We start from the raw sequence: 16,269 nt of genomic DNA, 5'->3' as shown, positions 1-16,269 counted from the left end.
AAGAACTCAACAGGTCTGAATGTTTTTGATGCTGTGGATTCTACGGGTTTTGGATACTTTTTTAGAATTTATGGCTGCTTGCAGAAATGTAAAAGAAAAAAAAAAAGTACTTTACCAGAGAAGCAGCACATTACTTTGACTTAGCTCTGCAGCATCTGTATAGATGGGGTGGTTTGGCGGTTTCATCTAAAGCTAGGTCAATCAGCTGTTGATAAAAGCACCAAAAATCCCCACTAAAGCACCTTATCTATACAGATGTCAGGCAAGCCTTGTCCAATTAACATGCTGCCTCTTCTAGGCACATGCTGGGCTCAGTGTGGGAGTGCATGGAGTTTCAAGTAAAGCGCCATCTTGTTTGGTGGGGTTTTTTTTTAATGTCTGTAAGCAGCCTCTGTGTTGATCTTGTGAATGACATGTAGGTGTTTGTATACCTCACAGTATTAATACTACATGGCATCCTTAAAAGGGTCTCATGGCACTCCAGGTGTTGGATTGAAGGAACATCTCCATAAGCATTCAGCCTATCAATCATATTGCACTTGTTTACCCCAAAACATTCTTACAACTAGGTTTCATCTTCCTTTATGTAGTCACCTACCAAACCTAGCCTTTTCATAGAAATTATAATAATAATAACTGAAATATAATCATTTGGGTTTTCAGTGATAAATGTATTGGTCTAAAACATTGGTTATTTTTTTCTACATCCTTAATGTTTCTGATTAACATTCTGGTTTTGTGCTGTACTCATGTTGCAAACTTTGAGTCCTTTTTCTAATAATCATAAAATACATTAAAACATTGAATTAATACCAGCACATCTGTTGCATGTGCTAATAGATGTAAATATGAAAGTGATTGCTTTCCTAATGCTTAAACTATTTATAGGAACCATTAGTCATCCTTCTTAACACATTGATTATGAATTTTTTATTTATTTTCTCACATGCCACATGCTCCCAACTAAGATGCACACTTTGTTTTTTGGAAAGCAGAATGTAGGGAGAGAGAGATTTTTTTTCAGTGTTATGGTAGACTGAGACACAGAGTAAGTCCTCCTCAAAACAGTGTGTCCAAAAAGTATGACATTCCAGAGACGGTCTGTGTGAGGCAGCAGGAACTTCTTGGCATGGCAGGACAGCAACAAGAGCAGGCCCCAGACACTTCCAAGGGCAGTAGCAAAACTTTTTTTTTTTTTATTATTATAAATGGTACTTTAAATTCTTGTAAATAATAGTGTTTCCACACTATGAGCCTCATCAAGATGCCACAGACTGCAAGTAGCAGCTTATGTTCTCTGAGCCAGCTCAGTTAGTGCTTTAAGCACAAGCTATAGTGCTTGGCCAATAACAGCGCTGATTTACTAAAGTGATGGTGTCTTTATCTAATGTTCAATTTGCAAAATACCTTAGAAGGCATATGCAAACCACTCCTATGCATATAAAAACATTTTTAACCTTCTAGAAATATATTGTAACCCTCTCCTCCTCCCCCCCCAAAAAAAAAACAAAAAACAAAAAAACCCCCAGCAAACCCAAACCTTTGGGCTATAAACTATGGGCAGATCTGCTGTTCAGATTATGTAATAGAAAGGCAGTGGCCCAATCTCAGATTCACAAACAAAAGTATTTATTTCCATGTTGGAGGGAAAGAAGCATCATGTATAATGATAGGCAAGGGATTTTTGTGGGTCGTCTTTTTATGAGACCAAATATAAGCTTGGGATAGGTTTAAAGAAGCTTTGGAATGTAGGGCATTCCTCATTTATAGTGATGCCATTCTCCCTTCATGTTCACACATCCAGTATGGCTTTGTTTTTATTTGAGTTTAATTAGATCCATTTTATTTATCCAGTGCTAAAGAACAGTAGTGTAAGCAAGTGAGGTGGAGCTGTTCATGATGATACAAAATACTGTCATTTGTACAGAATTTACAAGTGGCAGGATTCTGGAGTGTGCCTACCCAATCCCATTGGAGTCAGTGGTAGCTGAGTGTGTTCAAGAGCTTTTCAGAATCAAACTGTTTTTAATCTAGGATTTTAGGAATTTTTGTAGAGGCTTAATTTAGGCACTCCCTTTTGAAAACTTTGGACTTTAGTTCGTAACCTTTACATTGCAAAGATGGTAGTAAAGGTGATCCCACACAGTGCTGAGTTTGCAGACAGAGTGAAGTGCTCAAAAGCTTAACACTATCCATCTGCTCTCTGGGAATCCCTGAATGCAACACAGCTGCTATGGCTTTTCTTCTTGTGGCATTGGGAGACAATGCAGAGAAGAATCCTCTACTTTGGCTGTGTACGCACATTCTGATAATCTAGTAGAACTCTTCCAGGCTTGTTCACCTGCTGGAAAAGTTTACCCAGGACTGTGTGTACAGACGTTTGAGTGCTGAGGTCCTGAAGGGTAAAGAGCTTGCAGTACAGTCACTGTCCAGCTGGGGGGGGGAAGGGATGTGTACATGTCTCAGCATGCTCTGGCTCCCTTAGTCTGCCTGGCAACAGATGGCAGCAGTGCATAGGGCAGCCCTGATTGGTTTACCCAGACTGCCGTTGGTCAGTCTGTTTCCCTCAAGAACAATGTGGGGAGTGTGAAAGCGGCTTTTTCTGCTTCCTGCTAGAACAGCAGAATCCAGCAAGTGACACACTGTCTCCCTGGTAGGAGTGGAGGGATGCTAGAGGACTGTGTTTTCTTCTGAGAAGCCCAGGCTTGTACAGACATTCAGTTTTCTAGGAGAAACTCTCTTGAGAGTGATTTAACTCTGGTTGCTTCTAGGTTATTTTTCTCCTAGAGCGGCCATTTTTGCTCTGGGAGAGAGAACCTGAACATCTGTACATGTGTGGGTTCTCCTGGAGAACAGCAAATCTCCCTGGAGAAACAGAATGTCTGTACATGGTCTCTATTAATCCTCAAGTTTAAACCTCATCATAGAGTAGGTTCCCAATGGGCTATAACTGGCAATTCACAATACTTCTGGAAAGTATGAGTAGTGGGTTTATCAAGCAGTTCAGTATTGAGTCCTATAAGAAGGCTGAACTTCGAATGCATCTCAGAAGCAAAATAATATGCTAAAATCAGCATTGATTATTCATTGCTGATTTTATTCTAATAGAAATGTCTGGTTCTTTTGGGATAACAGTGGGGCTTGAGTGGAGAATATTGCTATTTATTACTCTACAACATTGTTATCAAGTATGGGCTTTTACAATCTCAATAGTAGGAACAGTTGTTTTTTTTTCTTTATTATGGCACTGCAAATTGTGTAACTGTATTATATATAACAAGCAAGCTCTTTCCTTCTAGTCCTTTGAGGTTTATGGTGCTGCTCTGATTATGAATGAGAATTTTGCTGTGCCTGGCACTGTACAACTGTACAATTAAAAAAACCAAATCCTTGTCAGAGGGCTCACACTTGCTTGCTTTCACTCTCATGCATGGTTGCAGGGGGGTGTGTTGAGTCTAAAAAAGGGTTGAGAACCACTGATCTAGAGAGAGGCCAGCAATGACAAGGCCATCTAGGTTGTGGGCCATAGTGACAGGATAATGATTATGATCTGTGACCAAAAAATTGTTTGGGATAAAAGGTAGGAGATGACACACTGTTTTAGCTACACAAAATGCGAGGTGCTGGCCAGGCATCATTCAACAAAGAGCTGTCCAACTAATGGACAGCCAGGGGCATCATACTTGGGGGCTGCAAACTACAAGCGCTGCATGCTATATGGGTGCCCTCACCCTGCCTCGTGTGCCTGTCCCCTTCACCTGGCCACACACAATGCGCATCTGCACTATGGGCAGTCCATCTCTTCTTTGCCAAATGTGCAGCTCAGGCACTCCTGCCCCATCCTGGCAAAAGCAGTAAGGGGGAAGGGACAGGGGGGTGGCATCTGAATAGAAGTCTGTGGGCCTTATGCTACCCCTAACCCTTTGGAGGGTGCATGTTACCTGTGAGCCTCCAGTTGAGTGGCTCTGCTTTAGCAGATGTCAGGGAAGCAGATCAAACACTTAGTTTGGACAAAAAGAGGCAACTGTGGACCAGAGAGGTAGATCTTTGAGTGATCAGTCTGGAGATGATAATTGATTTTTGTATTTACAGGTAGATTACTTGGAGAGAGAGAGTGCCATTTCTGTCCTTACTCCCACCTGGGATCAGGACAATTCCCCTGTAAATCCCTGATAAATTCAGGAGAAACGTAATGCTACACATTTTAGAGTGTATTGACAAAACATGATCCTACACTTGTAAATATGATGCACATTTTTGTAAATATGACAGGGAAACAGCCATGTGCAGATTCAAGATTTCCTAAAGGGGGTATGGAGCAGCAACCCGTGCTGCCCAGGGTGGCTGCATGTCAACTCCCACCCTCCTCCCCACTTCAGGGTGTACAGACCACATCACAGTAGTAGTAACAGGGGGGCTTATTATTATTTTTTTCTAGCCTCTCAAGAAGATGAGTTTTCCCATCTCCTCTATGCTCAACCGCATATCCCCTCCTTTCCCACCCCACCACCCCCCTCACTCCACCTGTCTCCTCTGGCTGCCACTAGGGGAGCAGAAGAAGAGTTTGGGACTCCAGAGCCACTCCTGCCCTGCTACAGCCAGGCTGTACATGGAGCAAGACTCAGTTAAAACAAGCAGCAGCAGTGGAAGCATTTGTGTGTCTCTGCACCTGCTCCAGGCCTGCCAGGGAACACGCAAGGGACCAGTCAGCAAGGAGAAACCTGCCTGCTGCTTTCCCAGGCTGAGCCTGACTAGGTAGATGTTGGCTAGAGCTGCCTGCTTTGGAGCTCCTTCCACCTCTGCTCCTGCCCCTGTCTCTGCCCCTGGAACAACAGGAGACTGCAGCAATGGTGGGCAAAGGAGCAAGGGAGGAAATATGCCACTGATGATGGAGAGGAAGGTAGGGGGAGGATTCTTGCTTGTTTCTGGAACTTAAGTCCCTGGTTGCTGTTCTACTGGCCTGATCGTCTGAAAAGGGGGTACCTCTTTGCCAATTCCTCCCCCCCCCGGATCTGCTCCTGGTAACAGCAGTTTCAGAATTTTGTATTTATAGTTCTAAATAAAACTGTGCACCATTGTGAACAATTTTCGAACTCAAAACTTGATTTACCCATGTTAAGAACATGGGCAACTGAAATCGGTTGCAGTTATCTTGTTCCTCTAGCAATATAGGCATTTTTTCAGAATAAATCTATATGTAATTTCCTTATTACTACCAAAAGTAATTCTTTATATGTAGAGTTCTTTGAGATTTATTTAATAAAATATACAAGAACACTTAAATATGAGGATGAAAGAAACGATAGCAGGGAAGAAATCTAAATGGGAAAAAATGCTTTATTCTCCAAGTAATGTTGAATTACTTAGGATATTCATTCAATTCTTTCTTAAGTGGATGAGAGGTTGTGTGGGTTGGTTGATGTAACTTCATTGTTTTCTGTGCAAAACAAAAGTAGAAAGGTTAGTTTAAACTAACATTTCATAAGGCTAATAGATGCATTATTTCTTGTTATCCCACTTTAAAAATTTGAAACAGCTGTCACCATCTAGCTATCATTTGGTTAAGTATGTGATTCCAAAAGATCCTTAATTTTTTAGGTCAGCTGCAATTTCTAGCAAAGCCACAATCAAGTTTCTGAACTCCAACTTCAGGTATCTTTTTCCAAATTATGTGTATCCTGGATGGAGGCATTACTTCATACTCTGGAAGGTGTGAGAGATGCCCTGGCCTTCTGTACACAAAGGACAGAACCCGTTCTGGTTATCTCTTCATTTCTCTTTGCTTCTCATCATTATTTTATTGGTAGAGCAGTTTCCAGTACCTACAGTCCTTCAGGTGTCGTCTGAGTGCACATTCCACAATTCAACCTCATTCTCTGTTTCGGGAGTTCTGCACACCTAGCAGTCAGGAAACTGGAGCACTGTTGTGTGCACTCCTCTCCTTTTTTTATCCTTTCACAGAAAGATGCAGTAAATAGTAGGGCAGTCCAGAAAAGTCTTGGAGCTTGAGTGTGTGAAGCTGTCACCCACAAAAGTACATTTATATAAGCAATGCATTTCAGACTCCAGTTACTGGGAGATAAGTAACTTGTCTCTTTCTCAGGTTCACACCAGGATTTTATGTGAGCCTCTTTCTAGTGCACTGTGTGCTCCACTGATTTGTTTATTATTTTTACTTCTGATTACTGAGAACTGCACATAAACCAGTGTGCACGTATACAGATATACAGTGTTGATCAGCAACTTCTAAGCCATATGGCATGCCTAAGATTGGAGAACTGTGTATAATGAGAACCTTCTGTTCAGATTCACATGAAACAGGATCTGTCTTAATATATTCTTGCCAATGCTGTCATTTTCTTCATCAGGAGGGAAAGCAGAAGTGACAAAATGTCTTTCTGGACCACTCCTTCACCATTTAGACATTTTCTGCCAACTGTTAATGCAGACTGCCTATCTTCTGATCTATATTTTTAACAATTCATCATTTTATTAATGAAAAGTGTACAGTTTTTCAGCTCCCTGTACTTTATCGCTTTTTTTCTGTTTAGTAATGAATATGCAGTCAGTTCTCGGTCTTATTTTAGTTTTGTATTCTATCAGATTTTTCTCCCCCCGTCCTGACTCTTAACTTTGTTAGTCTCTAGCGATCTGTTGTATTGGTGTCCTGTGTGGAGAAAACGAGAGGAAATAACCACGTGCTTATTTTATTAACATATACCATACGTACCATTGAGCCATCTGCACTGACAGTTTGCACTGACTTAGGGCTGATCCTGTCAGTAATTCTAGATAGTTGTAAAACAAACAAATAGCTCGATTTATTTATTTTTTTTAAATATTAGGAAAATGAAGGAGACGTTTCATAATCATCAAGATGGTGGTTTCATTTCTTCAGTATTTCTTGTTTAGTTGCATACTGTTCAGTAAATAGGACAATGAGTCCAGAAGTCATAACTCCATCAAATGCTAGATATACCATTTGGAATGAATGGGCTGGTCTTGTTGTGTAGTTACACAAAATGGGGTGTCCATTTGAGCTGCAGTGCTATGAGGCATGGCTCTAATACAAAATGTTCTTAATGACCACTGAGAAGTGCTTTTTTTTTTTACTGTTGTTATAAATAAGAATATTAACTTGTATTAGAATAGCTCACAGCATACTTTATACTGTGCAAGTACGAGAGGTCAATTCACCTTTTTTTCTCAGTATTCTAAAGGAATTGAGCTACACAAGATCTTTCATGTTTCGAACAACGTACAGCCTGGAAACCCTTCAGTGGGTCAGATTTGTGCTCTTTTTGGGGGTGAGGGAAGTAGATTTAATATAGGGATGTGAATGGTTAAACAATGAATTATTTAACCGATAAGTGCAGTATTAGCTTACCGGTTATCCTTTAACTATGGGCGAGCGCAGTCTGGTAGGAAAGGGGGGATGGGAAGCCACACAGTGCCACAGGAGGGTGGAAGGGGAGGAGCAAGGAGGAGGGGAGAGAGAAGGGCCAAGGGGGACTAGTACCTATAGCGTAAGCGGAAAATAGCCAGCAGCCTAATGACTTGTTAATTAATCAATTAGCTGCTTGTTCAAAGGTGCTTCTTCCCTCCCTGTGCAGGGCTTCAGTTGGGTTATCTGGCTGGTCTTGCCTCTTCCCTCCTTTTCCCCCAGTCAAAGAATCTGGGGAGCTGGGAGTGGCTCTCAGCAGCAGCTGTTTGAGGGCTGCTGTGTTATTGGTTAATCATACTGATATAACTAGAGGAAGATAAACAAATATTTTTAAAATTATATATACATCCCTAATTTAATACAGAAGCATTATTTTCATAACTGTGGTTTTAGGCTGGGACAGGTACTTGACACATTAAGTTTAAATGTTTAAAAATGAAAAGGCAGCCAGGTAGCATTAATTGATACCTTTGGCATGGTTAACCAAGAGAGAATTTCACTGGCATGAAAACCAAACAACTCTCAACAACAGCATTGAGGCTTATTTGTGTGACAGCATTGCTGTCTGGGCTGTAATTATTCTGTTGATAGACAGACATTATAGCCCTCAAATATCTTTTGATTTTTTTTTTCTTCATTCCAGTGAGAATAAACCTAGTTGGAAGTCATCTGGTTCAGGGAAAATATGGGAGAATCGCCTGCGTAATTACCTTGATGGGAGTAGAGTTCTGTATGACTCATCCATGCAGCCCAGCAGGAGTGATATTAGTAGACTTAAATTAATCATTGATTAATGTATTTTGTATCAGTGGGGGAGGTGAAATCTACTATTTTGGTGGGGATTTTTTATTTTATTTTCTTTGTGTTATACTGAGCAGCTGTGGCTAAACTGTACTTTTAGGCAATGATATCTCAAAACCAGAGTTGAAATTAGGCATAGTATTCTGTCAAAAGCGCAGTTTTTTGTTGGTACAAAGTCTCTCTTCCAGCCCTCTGAAAGAGAAGTGGTTTAGCTGGTAAGACTAGTTCCAGATTGTCAGCAGTGAGGCTTTTGCGGCCTTATGATCTTAAGTTAGACATACGTTTCTAATAATGGGTGCTTGTGATTTGTAGTATCTGGTCTTATCATACAGAGTTTTCTAAGGGCATGAACAAATTCATGAGGCTTTATGTTGATTGCACTTCATTTCCTCTGCTATATTTTTGGGCTTCTTGAATTTTATCAAAGTAATTCTTAGCATTTTATGCTGGCTTTCTTCCAAAATGCTTACTAATATTAATAATTTGAGTTTCATAATGTATCTTGGAGGAACTGAACTCTCCAATTTTCTAGGTTAGAAAAAAAAAAGTTGTCCAAATATGCAGCAGGAAGTCTGTTGTGGAAGATGACCCAGAACTGACCCTCTAGTCCTGTGCGTTCACCACTGGAGATGAAACTTGTCAAAGCTGGGTAGACTGTTTGAAACCCCTTGGAAATCCTTGGCATGTTTTAAGGCATGGGCAGCCTCCTGTTGTGGCACATGGCAGATTGGGGAGGGACAGGTAGTACAGTGGCAGAAAGGGCAGGGAGTGGAAAACAAAGCAGCAGGACAGGCCAGGGAAAGGGGATTGGAAGGGCACTCGAGGAGGGTGTGCAGCTTAATTTGTGGCACATGTGACCAAAAGGTTGGCCAACACTGTTCTAAGACCAATTAAAGGAGGGGGGTGGTAGTATTTGTGGTGTTCTGCATACATATTTAAACTTTGTACAAACATTACTTAGTATTTTGGCCAATTCTCAATGTCCGTTGAAGGTTCAGGTGGTAATCTAGTTGTGTGTATCGGGTAACATGCAAGGAAAATCTGTTAGGAAATATACGATGGAAATGGACATTGTCTGAAGTCACAAATGCTGAGCAAATAATAGACATCCATGCCCTTTCTTGTGATGCTGATTTTCCTGTCAACAAAAAGTAGTAATAGACTCTTCCACTATATTGCAGCAGACATCTGTACTGGTGAACAAGTTAAGAGGCTGTGACTTGGATGACTACACAGTCCGGTGGGTGGCGAATTGGCTGGAGGGTCACACCCAGAGAGTCGTGGTGGATGGGTCGGTTTCGACCTGGAAGGGTGTGGGCAGTGGGGTCCCGCAGGGTTCGGTCCTTGGACCGATACTCTTTAATGTCTTCATCAGTGACTTGGATGAGGGAGTGAAATGTACTCTGTCCAAGTTTGCAGATGACACAAAGCTATGGGGAGATGTGGACACGCCGGAGGGCAGGGAACAGCTGCAAGCAGATCTGGACAGGTTGGACAAGTGGGCAGAAAACCACAGAATGCAGTTCAGCAAGGAGAAATGCAAAGTGTGCACCTAGGGAGGAAAAATGTCCAGCACACCTACAGCCTAGGGAATGACCTGCTGGGTGGCACGGAAGTGGAAAGGGATCTTGGAGTCCTAGTGGACTCCAAGATGAACATGAGTCGGCAGTGTGACGAAGCCATCAAAAAAGCCAATGGCACTTTATCGTGCATCAGCAGATGCATGACAAATAGGTCCAAGGAGGTGATACTTCCCCTCTATCGGGCGCTAGTCAGACCGCAGTTGGAGTACTGCGTGCAATTCTGGGCGCCGCAATTCAAGAGGGATGCGGATAACCTGGAGAGGGTCCAGAGAAGGGCCACTCGTATGGTTAAGGGCCTGCAGACCAAGCCCTACGAGGAGAGACTAGAGAAACTGGATCTTTTCAGCCTCCGCAAGAGAAGGTTGAGAGGCAACCTTGTGGCCGCCTATAAGTTCATCACGGGGGAACAGAAGAGTATTGGTGAGTATTTATTCACCAAGGCGCCCCCGGGGGTTACAAGAAATAATGGCCAAAAGCTAGCAGAGAGCAGATTTAGATTGGACATTAGGAAACACTTCTTCACAGTTCGAGTGGCCAGGGTCTGGAACGGGCTCCCAAGGGAGGTGGTGCTCTCCCCTACCCTGGGGGTCTTCAAGAGGAGGTTAGATGAGTATCTAGCTGCGGTCATCTAGACCCAGCACTCTTTCCTGCTTATGCAGGGGGTCGGACTCGATGATCTATTGAGGTCCCTTCCAACCCTAACATCTATGAATCTATGAATCTATCTATTACCTTGTAGTGCTTTTCCCACTCAGCCAGCCTGGCTGAGAAAAGGGCTTCCCTGCTCAGCCAGCCTTGTAGGTCTGGGGGAGCAGGAAAAGTGGGGTAATCCATGCCCAGGGATTACCCAAGCGGGATAATCCCTGCCCAGCCAGCCCCTTGGCCTGCACCATCAAGGGCAGGAAGAGGCATGATGTATGTTTCACTCACTGAAACAGATCGGCTGATACGTTGAGGCACAGCTGATCCACTCCATTCAGTGATATCTATTTCTAGCCATAGAGGAGTGGAACTTTAGAGACTGGAACTTGTCACATCAAGATCTTTTCTTGGGAAGGAACCTACAAGAGGAATAGTTCTAAGTAATGAACAGGATTTGGTGCAAAGGGTAAGTGTTACTGAGCCACTCTGCAATAGTAACCACAGGGGGCAGACTAGAAGAATATCTACTCCAGTGGCCTTTAATTTTAAAAGGGGAGACTGCACCAAAAAGAGAAAGCTAGTTAGACAGAAGTTACAAGGGCCCCCCTAAGGAGATGAAGAACCTGCAAGTAATGTGGAAACTGCTTAAGAACACCATATTGGAGGCACAGTGCAAATGCCTACTGCAAATCCAAAAAAAGGGGAAAGCGGACCAAAAAAGAATGTGTGTGGCTGAATGGCAGTTGCAGCGAAAATAAACAGAAAAAAGGCTGCTTTCAAAAAGTGAAAGTCAGATCCTAATGAGGAAAGAAAAAGAGCACTAACTCTGTCAAATCAAATGTGAAACTGTAATAAGACAATCTACAAGAATATTAAGAGAAACTTGCTAGAGACAAAAGTAACAATTAAAATAAATAAATAAATAAATATATATATTAGAAGCTGAAGACCTGCTAGGGGAATTGATTGGGCCTTTGGATGATCAAGGTGTAAAAGGAATGCTAAAGGATGACGGGCATTACTGAGAAACTAAATGCATTCTTTGCGTCTGTCTTTACTGTGGAAGAGGGCAGTGAGATTCCCTTACTAGATCCATTCCTCTCTAGGGACAAGTGGAGCTGACCCAAATTGAGGTTTCAGTAGATGAGGTCATAGAGGAAATTTGATAAACTAAATGGGAGCAAATCACCAGAACCGGATAGTATTCACCCTAGAGTCCTTAAGGAACTCGGATCAGAAATTGTTGATTTCCTAACTGGAGTATGCACCTATCACTAAAAATAGCCTCTATCAGAGGACTGGAGGGTTGTCTACATGACTCCAATATTTTTAAAAGGCTGTAGAGGGGATGCAGGGAACTGCAGGCCAGTAAACCTAACTTCTGTTCCTGGAAAATTGATAGAAATAATAAAAAAAGAATTGTTCAGCACATGCATGAACACGATTTGCTGTGGAGGAATCAGCACAGCTTTATCAAAGGGAAGTCATGCCTCACCAACCCGCTTTAGTTGTTTGAGGGTGTCAGTAAGCAAGTGGATTGGAGTGATCCAGTTGACACAGTATATTTGGATTTCCAAAAAAGCCTTTGGACTTCCAAAATAGTCATGGGATTACAGGAAGTGTCTACTTGTGGATTAGAAATTGGCTTAAAGGTAGAAAGCAGAGAGTGATTATACATGATCAGTTTTTAGGATGGAAAAAAGTAAACAGTGGGATTCCCCCAGGGATCTGCATTGGGACCAGTGCTGTTTAACAGACTTGCATGATCTGAAAAATGGGGTGAGTAGCAAGGTGGCCAGATTTGTGGATGACACAAAATTATTCAAAGTGGTAAAGATCAAGGTGAACTGTAAGGAGCTACAGAAGGATCTTGTATGATTGAGTGAATGCGTATCTAAATGGCAGATGAAATTCAGTGTAGATGAGTGTAAAGTGATGCACCTGGGCAAAAATAACCTAAACTATACCTACATTATGATGGGCTCTACAATAGCTGTTACCACACAGGAAAGATCCAGAAGTCATATTGGACAGTTGACTTAAAAACATCAGCTCAGTGGTCAGCAGCCACCAAAAAGGAAAATGGTACGTTAGGGATTAGTAAGAAGGAATTGTAAACAAAACTGAAAAGTATCATCATGCTGCTTTATAAATCCATGATGCATCCACACCTTGAATACTGTGCCCAGTTCTGGTCCCCACACCTCAAAAAGAGTATAGAAGAACTAAAGAAGGTACAGAGAAGGGCATCAAGGATGATCAGTGGTATGGATCGGCTGCCATGGTGGTATGGAGGAGAGATTAAAAAGGCTAGGACTATTTAGTTTAGAAAAACGGTGCTTGAGAGCAGACACAATAAGGGTTTTTACAAAATACTAAATGGTGGAGAGAAAGTAAGTAGGGATTTATTATTTACCCTCTCTCAATACAAGAACTAGGGGTCACGAAATAAAACTAGTAGATAGTAAGCTTAAGGCCCCCTCTACATATTACAGGTATTATTCAATTAACCAGTTTAATTGGGCAATTACCTGGAGACCAACTATACATGCAAAGTAGCTATCATACCAATAAAAAAGCTCCAACGAGCTATAAAGTTGGATCTCGAAAATGTTCGCTAACTTTATAGCTGACTGCTATTGAGCTTTAATTTGCATGTATAGCAGCTAACAGGGCTCCCAGCCACAGGGGTGCAACCCCCAAGACCTGGGGATCGCAGCTGCTATGATCCCCCAAGGCTCAGGGGAGCATGAAACCCCTGGTCCCATGCAGAGCTCTTGGTCCTAGCTGTACATCACCTGCAGCAGGGACTGAGAGTCCCCACAGCTGATGGGGCTCTTAAGTCCCAGCTGTACCTCATGTGTGAGTGGACAGCTGGGACCCAAAGCCCCATCACCTGTATGGTCTCTGGGCCCAGCATGTGGCCTCTGCGGCTGGGAGCCCCTTCAGCAAAGAGGGCTCCCAGCTGTGGGTGCCTGCTTCTTGTTGATTCAGGGGGAACCTAGGATCTGGCTCCCGCTAAAGTGGCAACAATGCACAATTGGATCTAATGCGCAATCCCACAGTTGCACCTCCTGCCATGCATGTGGCACAGCAGGAGACAGGATTGTGTGGATCATGCATTACATCCAACTGCGCCTTTACCTGCACATGTAGAGGGGGGCCTAAAACTAACAAGAGGAAGTTTTTTCACATTGTGGGTAACTAAATTGTAGAACTCATTGCTACCAAGGGAATGTTGTGGAAGCTGATAGTGTAGCCAGATTCAAAAACAGATTGGATAAATTCTTGGAGAAAAGGATTTGTAGCTATTGAGCATGAGAGTTAGGGATGCAGCCTCTGAATTGGAACTTCCTATACCTTAGATGCTGGAGGCTGCAAATGAGAGGAACATTGGGAAAAAAATTTAGTCATACCCAGTTCACTCTGCCTTTCAGCATCTACTCTCTGCCACTGAGAGACAAGATACTGGGTTAGATGGTCTGACCTAGTAAACTGCAATTCTTATGTCCTCTGTTAGGTTTTTTGTTTGTGTGGTGGTGGTGTTTTTTTTAAGTTAAGTGCAATTAAGCTGGTTTGGCCCTTGATAACTTTTTCTTGCCGTTTTGAGTGCTGGAATTGCATTTCATATTTCTAAACAAATCATTGCCTATTATTTCAAAATGGAAATTGCTGCTTTACATTTCTGAAAGGAAACTGCATTTTAAAAATTACTGCTGCTTAAGTTTTTTTTGAGCTTATTACTTGCAGTACTCTTACAAATTTTCATTTTGCATTGTTCAGTCTTATGTGCTGTGAAATAAGTTCTTTAAAGGCCACAAACAATAGAACAACTTACTACCTTTCAAATGCATTAAACTCTCAAATTGTTAGACCTGATTTCTGTCCCTGACTATCTGTAAGTTCATACTAAATCATGGAATCTGGAGCTTTCATTGTAATCTACCAAGGAGAGGCAGTGGCCCCTTATATTTAGAGGGTTGTAAATGTAAGTACATTCTCTCTAAGTCACTATAGCAAGCCAATGGCTTGTTACATAAAGTTAAAATTTACTGCAGACTAGAAAACTAAAAGACAGCAGGATGTACTTGAACTTAATTAAATGGAAACTGTGATACTGTTCAGTTTCACAAAGGAGGGTGGGTTAGTTTCTCTGGACCAAATGCAGAGGTGAGGAGTCTGAAATTCAGTGTGTAATTGGCTAATAGGATGTTTTATATCAATTCCCCCTTTTGTCAGAAAGGATTCTTTTCTTTTCAGTAAAAGTACATGACCATGCTTATATAGTCCATAGCCCATTCTTAGTTAGGGCCCATCCTGATTGTAACTGAATTCTGTAACTGCTCTTCAGGCTTGACCTACCATGACAGTTGTTGGTAGTAAAATGTTACTTCAGGTGTTGTATGAACTATTTTTTCCAGTCAGTTTTTAGTTGCAGGGTGAAAAGTCTTTGTTTACAATGACTCAGCCAGTTTTCAGAGAACTGTTTACACAGTGATGGAGACATGCAGTGATTCTGTGGGAGAGGGCTCCAAAACAAGTCCCTTGAGTACCTGACATGGATATTTTATGCCTCCAGTGCTATTTTTGTGTCTCTGAACTGTTTGGGTTGTAATCCTGATTCTTCTTTCCCATAGGAGGACTTTCGGAATAAAGTTGAAGATTACATTAAGCGCTATGCAAGATGATGGTGGGAGATGGATGGCAGGACCATGGATTTCACAGTATAGAGTTGTCTTTAACTTTAAACAACACAAAAAACCTGGATTGTACCAGTCCTGTGTCCTTGTTGTATTGAAGAAGAATACTAACTTCATACTTGTCCATATTAAAAGGAGAGTTCAGCATAAATACAGCAAGAAATTGTGTATGTTGGTTGAAAAAAAGTTGTTTGCTTACTTATAAAATGTTTACTCTTCTGAAACTGTACTGTATATCCTGTTGATGAGAGATGCTTGAGAAATTTAAAAAAAAATCACTATTGAAATTGTATTTACACTTTTTTTTAATTTTCTTCTTGCCTACTAAAAATAGTGATGTGTTTCTGGAACACTTCAAATTGGCAATAAAATGGTCTCCCTGTGACCCAAACCTTAATGCTGTTGCATTTGATGGAGCAGAAATAATACCAACTTTCCTGGGAAGTCACTTAACAAAAGTGATCAAAGTTTAATGAAATGCATAAAATGAAGTATAATATCAAAATTTTAGTCAATGTAAGAACATTTTGGCACAAATTTGAAATTTGTACTCTGCTGCTTTCAGTTCTTGTTTAGACAACAATATTTTAGTTTGTATGCATTTTGTGAGGTAGTTAAAATTAACAGACTAATCCATAATTTAAGTATATATGTGTAGTATTAGTAAAAAATCAAAATGTATATTTTGTGCAAGTGCAATGAAAGACTATTAAAAAAAGTCTTTGGTTTTCAGATCTAGATTTGGAGGTGAAATTTTGGAGGCTTTTACATAAATTGGTTAACATTTATCCAAGCCCTATTTGTTTGGAGACCCATCAAAGTGTATTTTCCACATTTCTTCCCTCAAGAGCAAAATACTGATCTTTCATTTTAAAATAACACACGGTGCACCTTTATTTAAGGCTCTTATGAGGTTGTTTTTTTTAAATAAGATGAAGGGATGATCATTTTACTGTAAGTAGCTATCTATCAAATAAATAGTAAGGCTATATAAAAGCAGAAATCCTTCAGGAAAGGGTAGTAGGGTAGTCGTGTGCCTCAGGAATAGTTTCAAAGCACATGCCAAGAAGCATATTAGGTCTGTTATATAAAAAATAAT

General features: G+C 41.3%; 1 protein-coding gene across 3 annotated transcripts in view; it reads left to right on the top strand.

The window, feature by feature from the left end:
- UBE2F (ubiquitin conjugating enzyme E2 F (putative)) overlaps nucleotides 1-15,567 on the top strand; it is a 126,645-nt gene extending 111,078 nt beyond the window's left edge. For all 3 annotated transcript variants that reach the window (XM_059727188.1, XM_006274371.4, XM_006274369.4), the window contains one exon: nucleotides 15,108-15,567. In XM_059727188.1, the coding sequence (XP_059583171.1) occupies nucleotides 15,108-15,158 (51 nt within the window). In that variant the 3' untranslated portion in view covers nucleotides 15,159-15,567. The remainder of the gene's footprint in view (nucleotides 1-15,107) is intronic.
- The last annotated feature ends 702 nt before the right edge of the window (nucleotides 15,568-16,269 follow it).

The sequence above is a fragment of the Alligator mississippiensis genome, chromosome 4, assembly GCF_030867095.1.
Source record: "Alligator mississippiensis isolate rAllMis1 chromosome 4, rAllMis1, whole genome shotgun sequence".
Taxonomy (NCBI): domain Eukaryota; kingdom Metazoa; phylum Chordata; order Crocodylia; family Alligatoridae; genus Alligator; species Alligator mississippiensis.
This window is presented reverse-complemented; position numbering and strand designations above follow the sequence as displayed.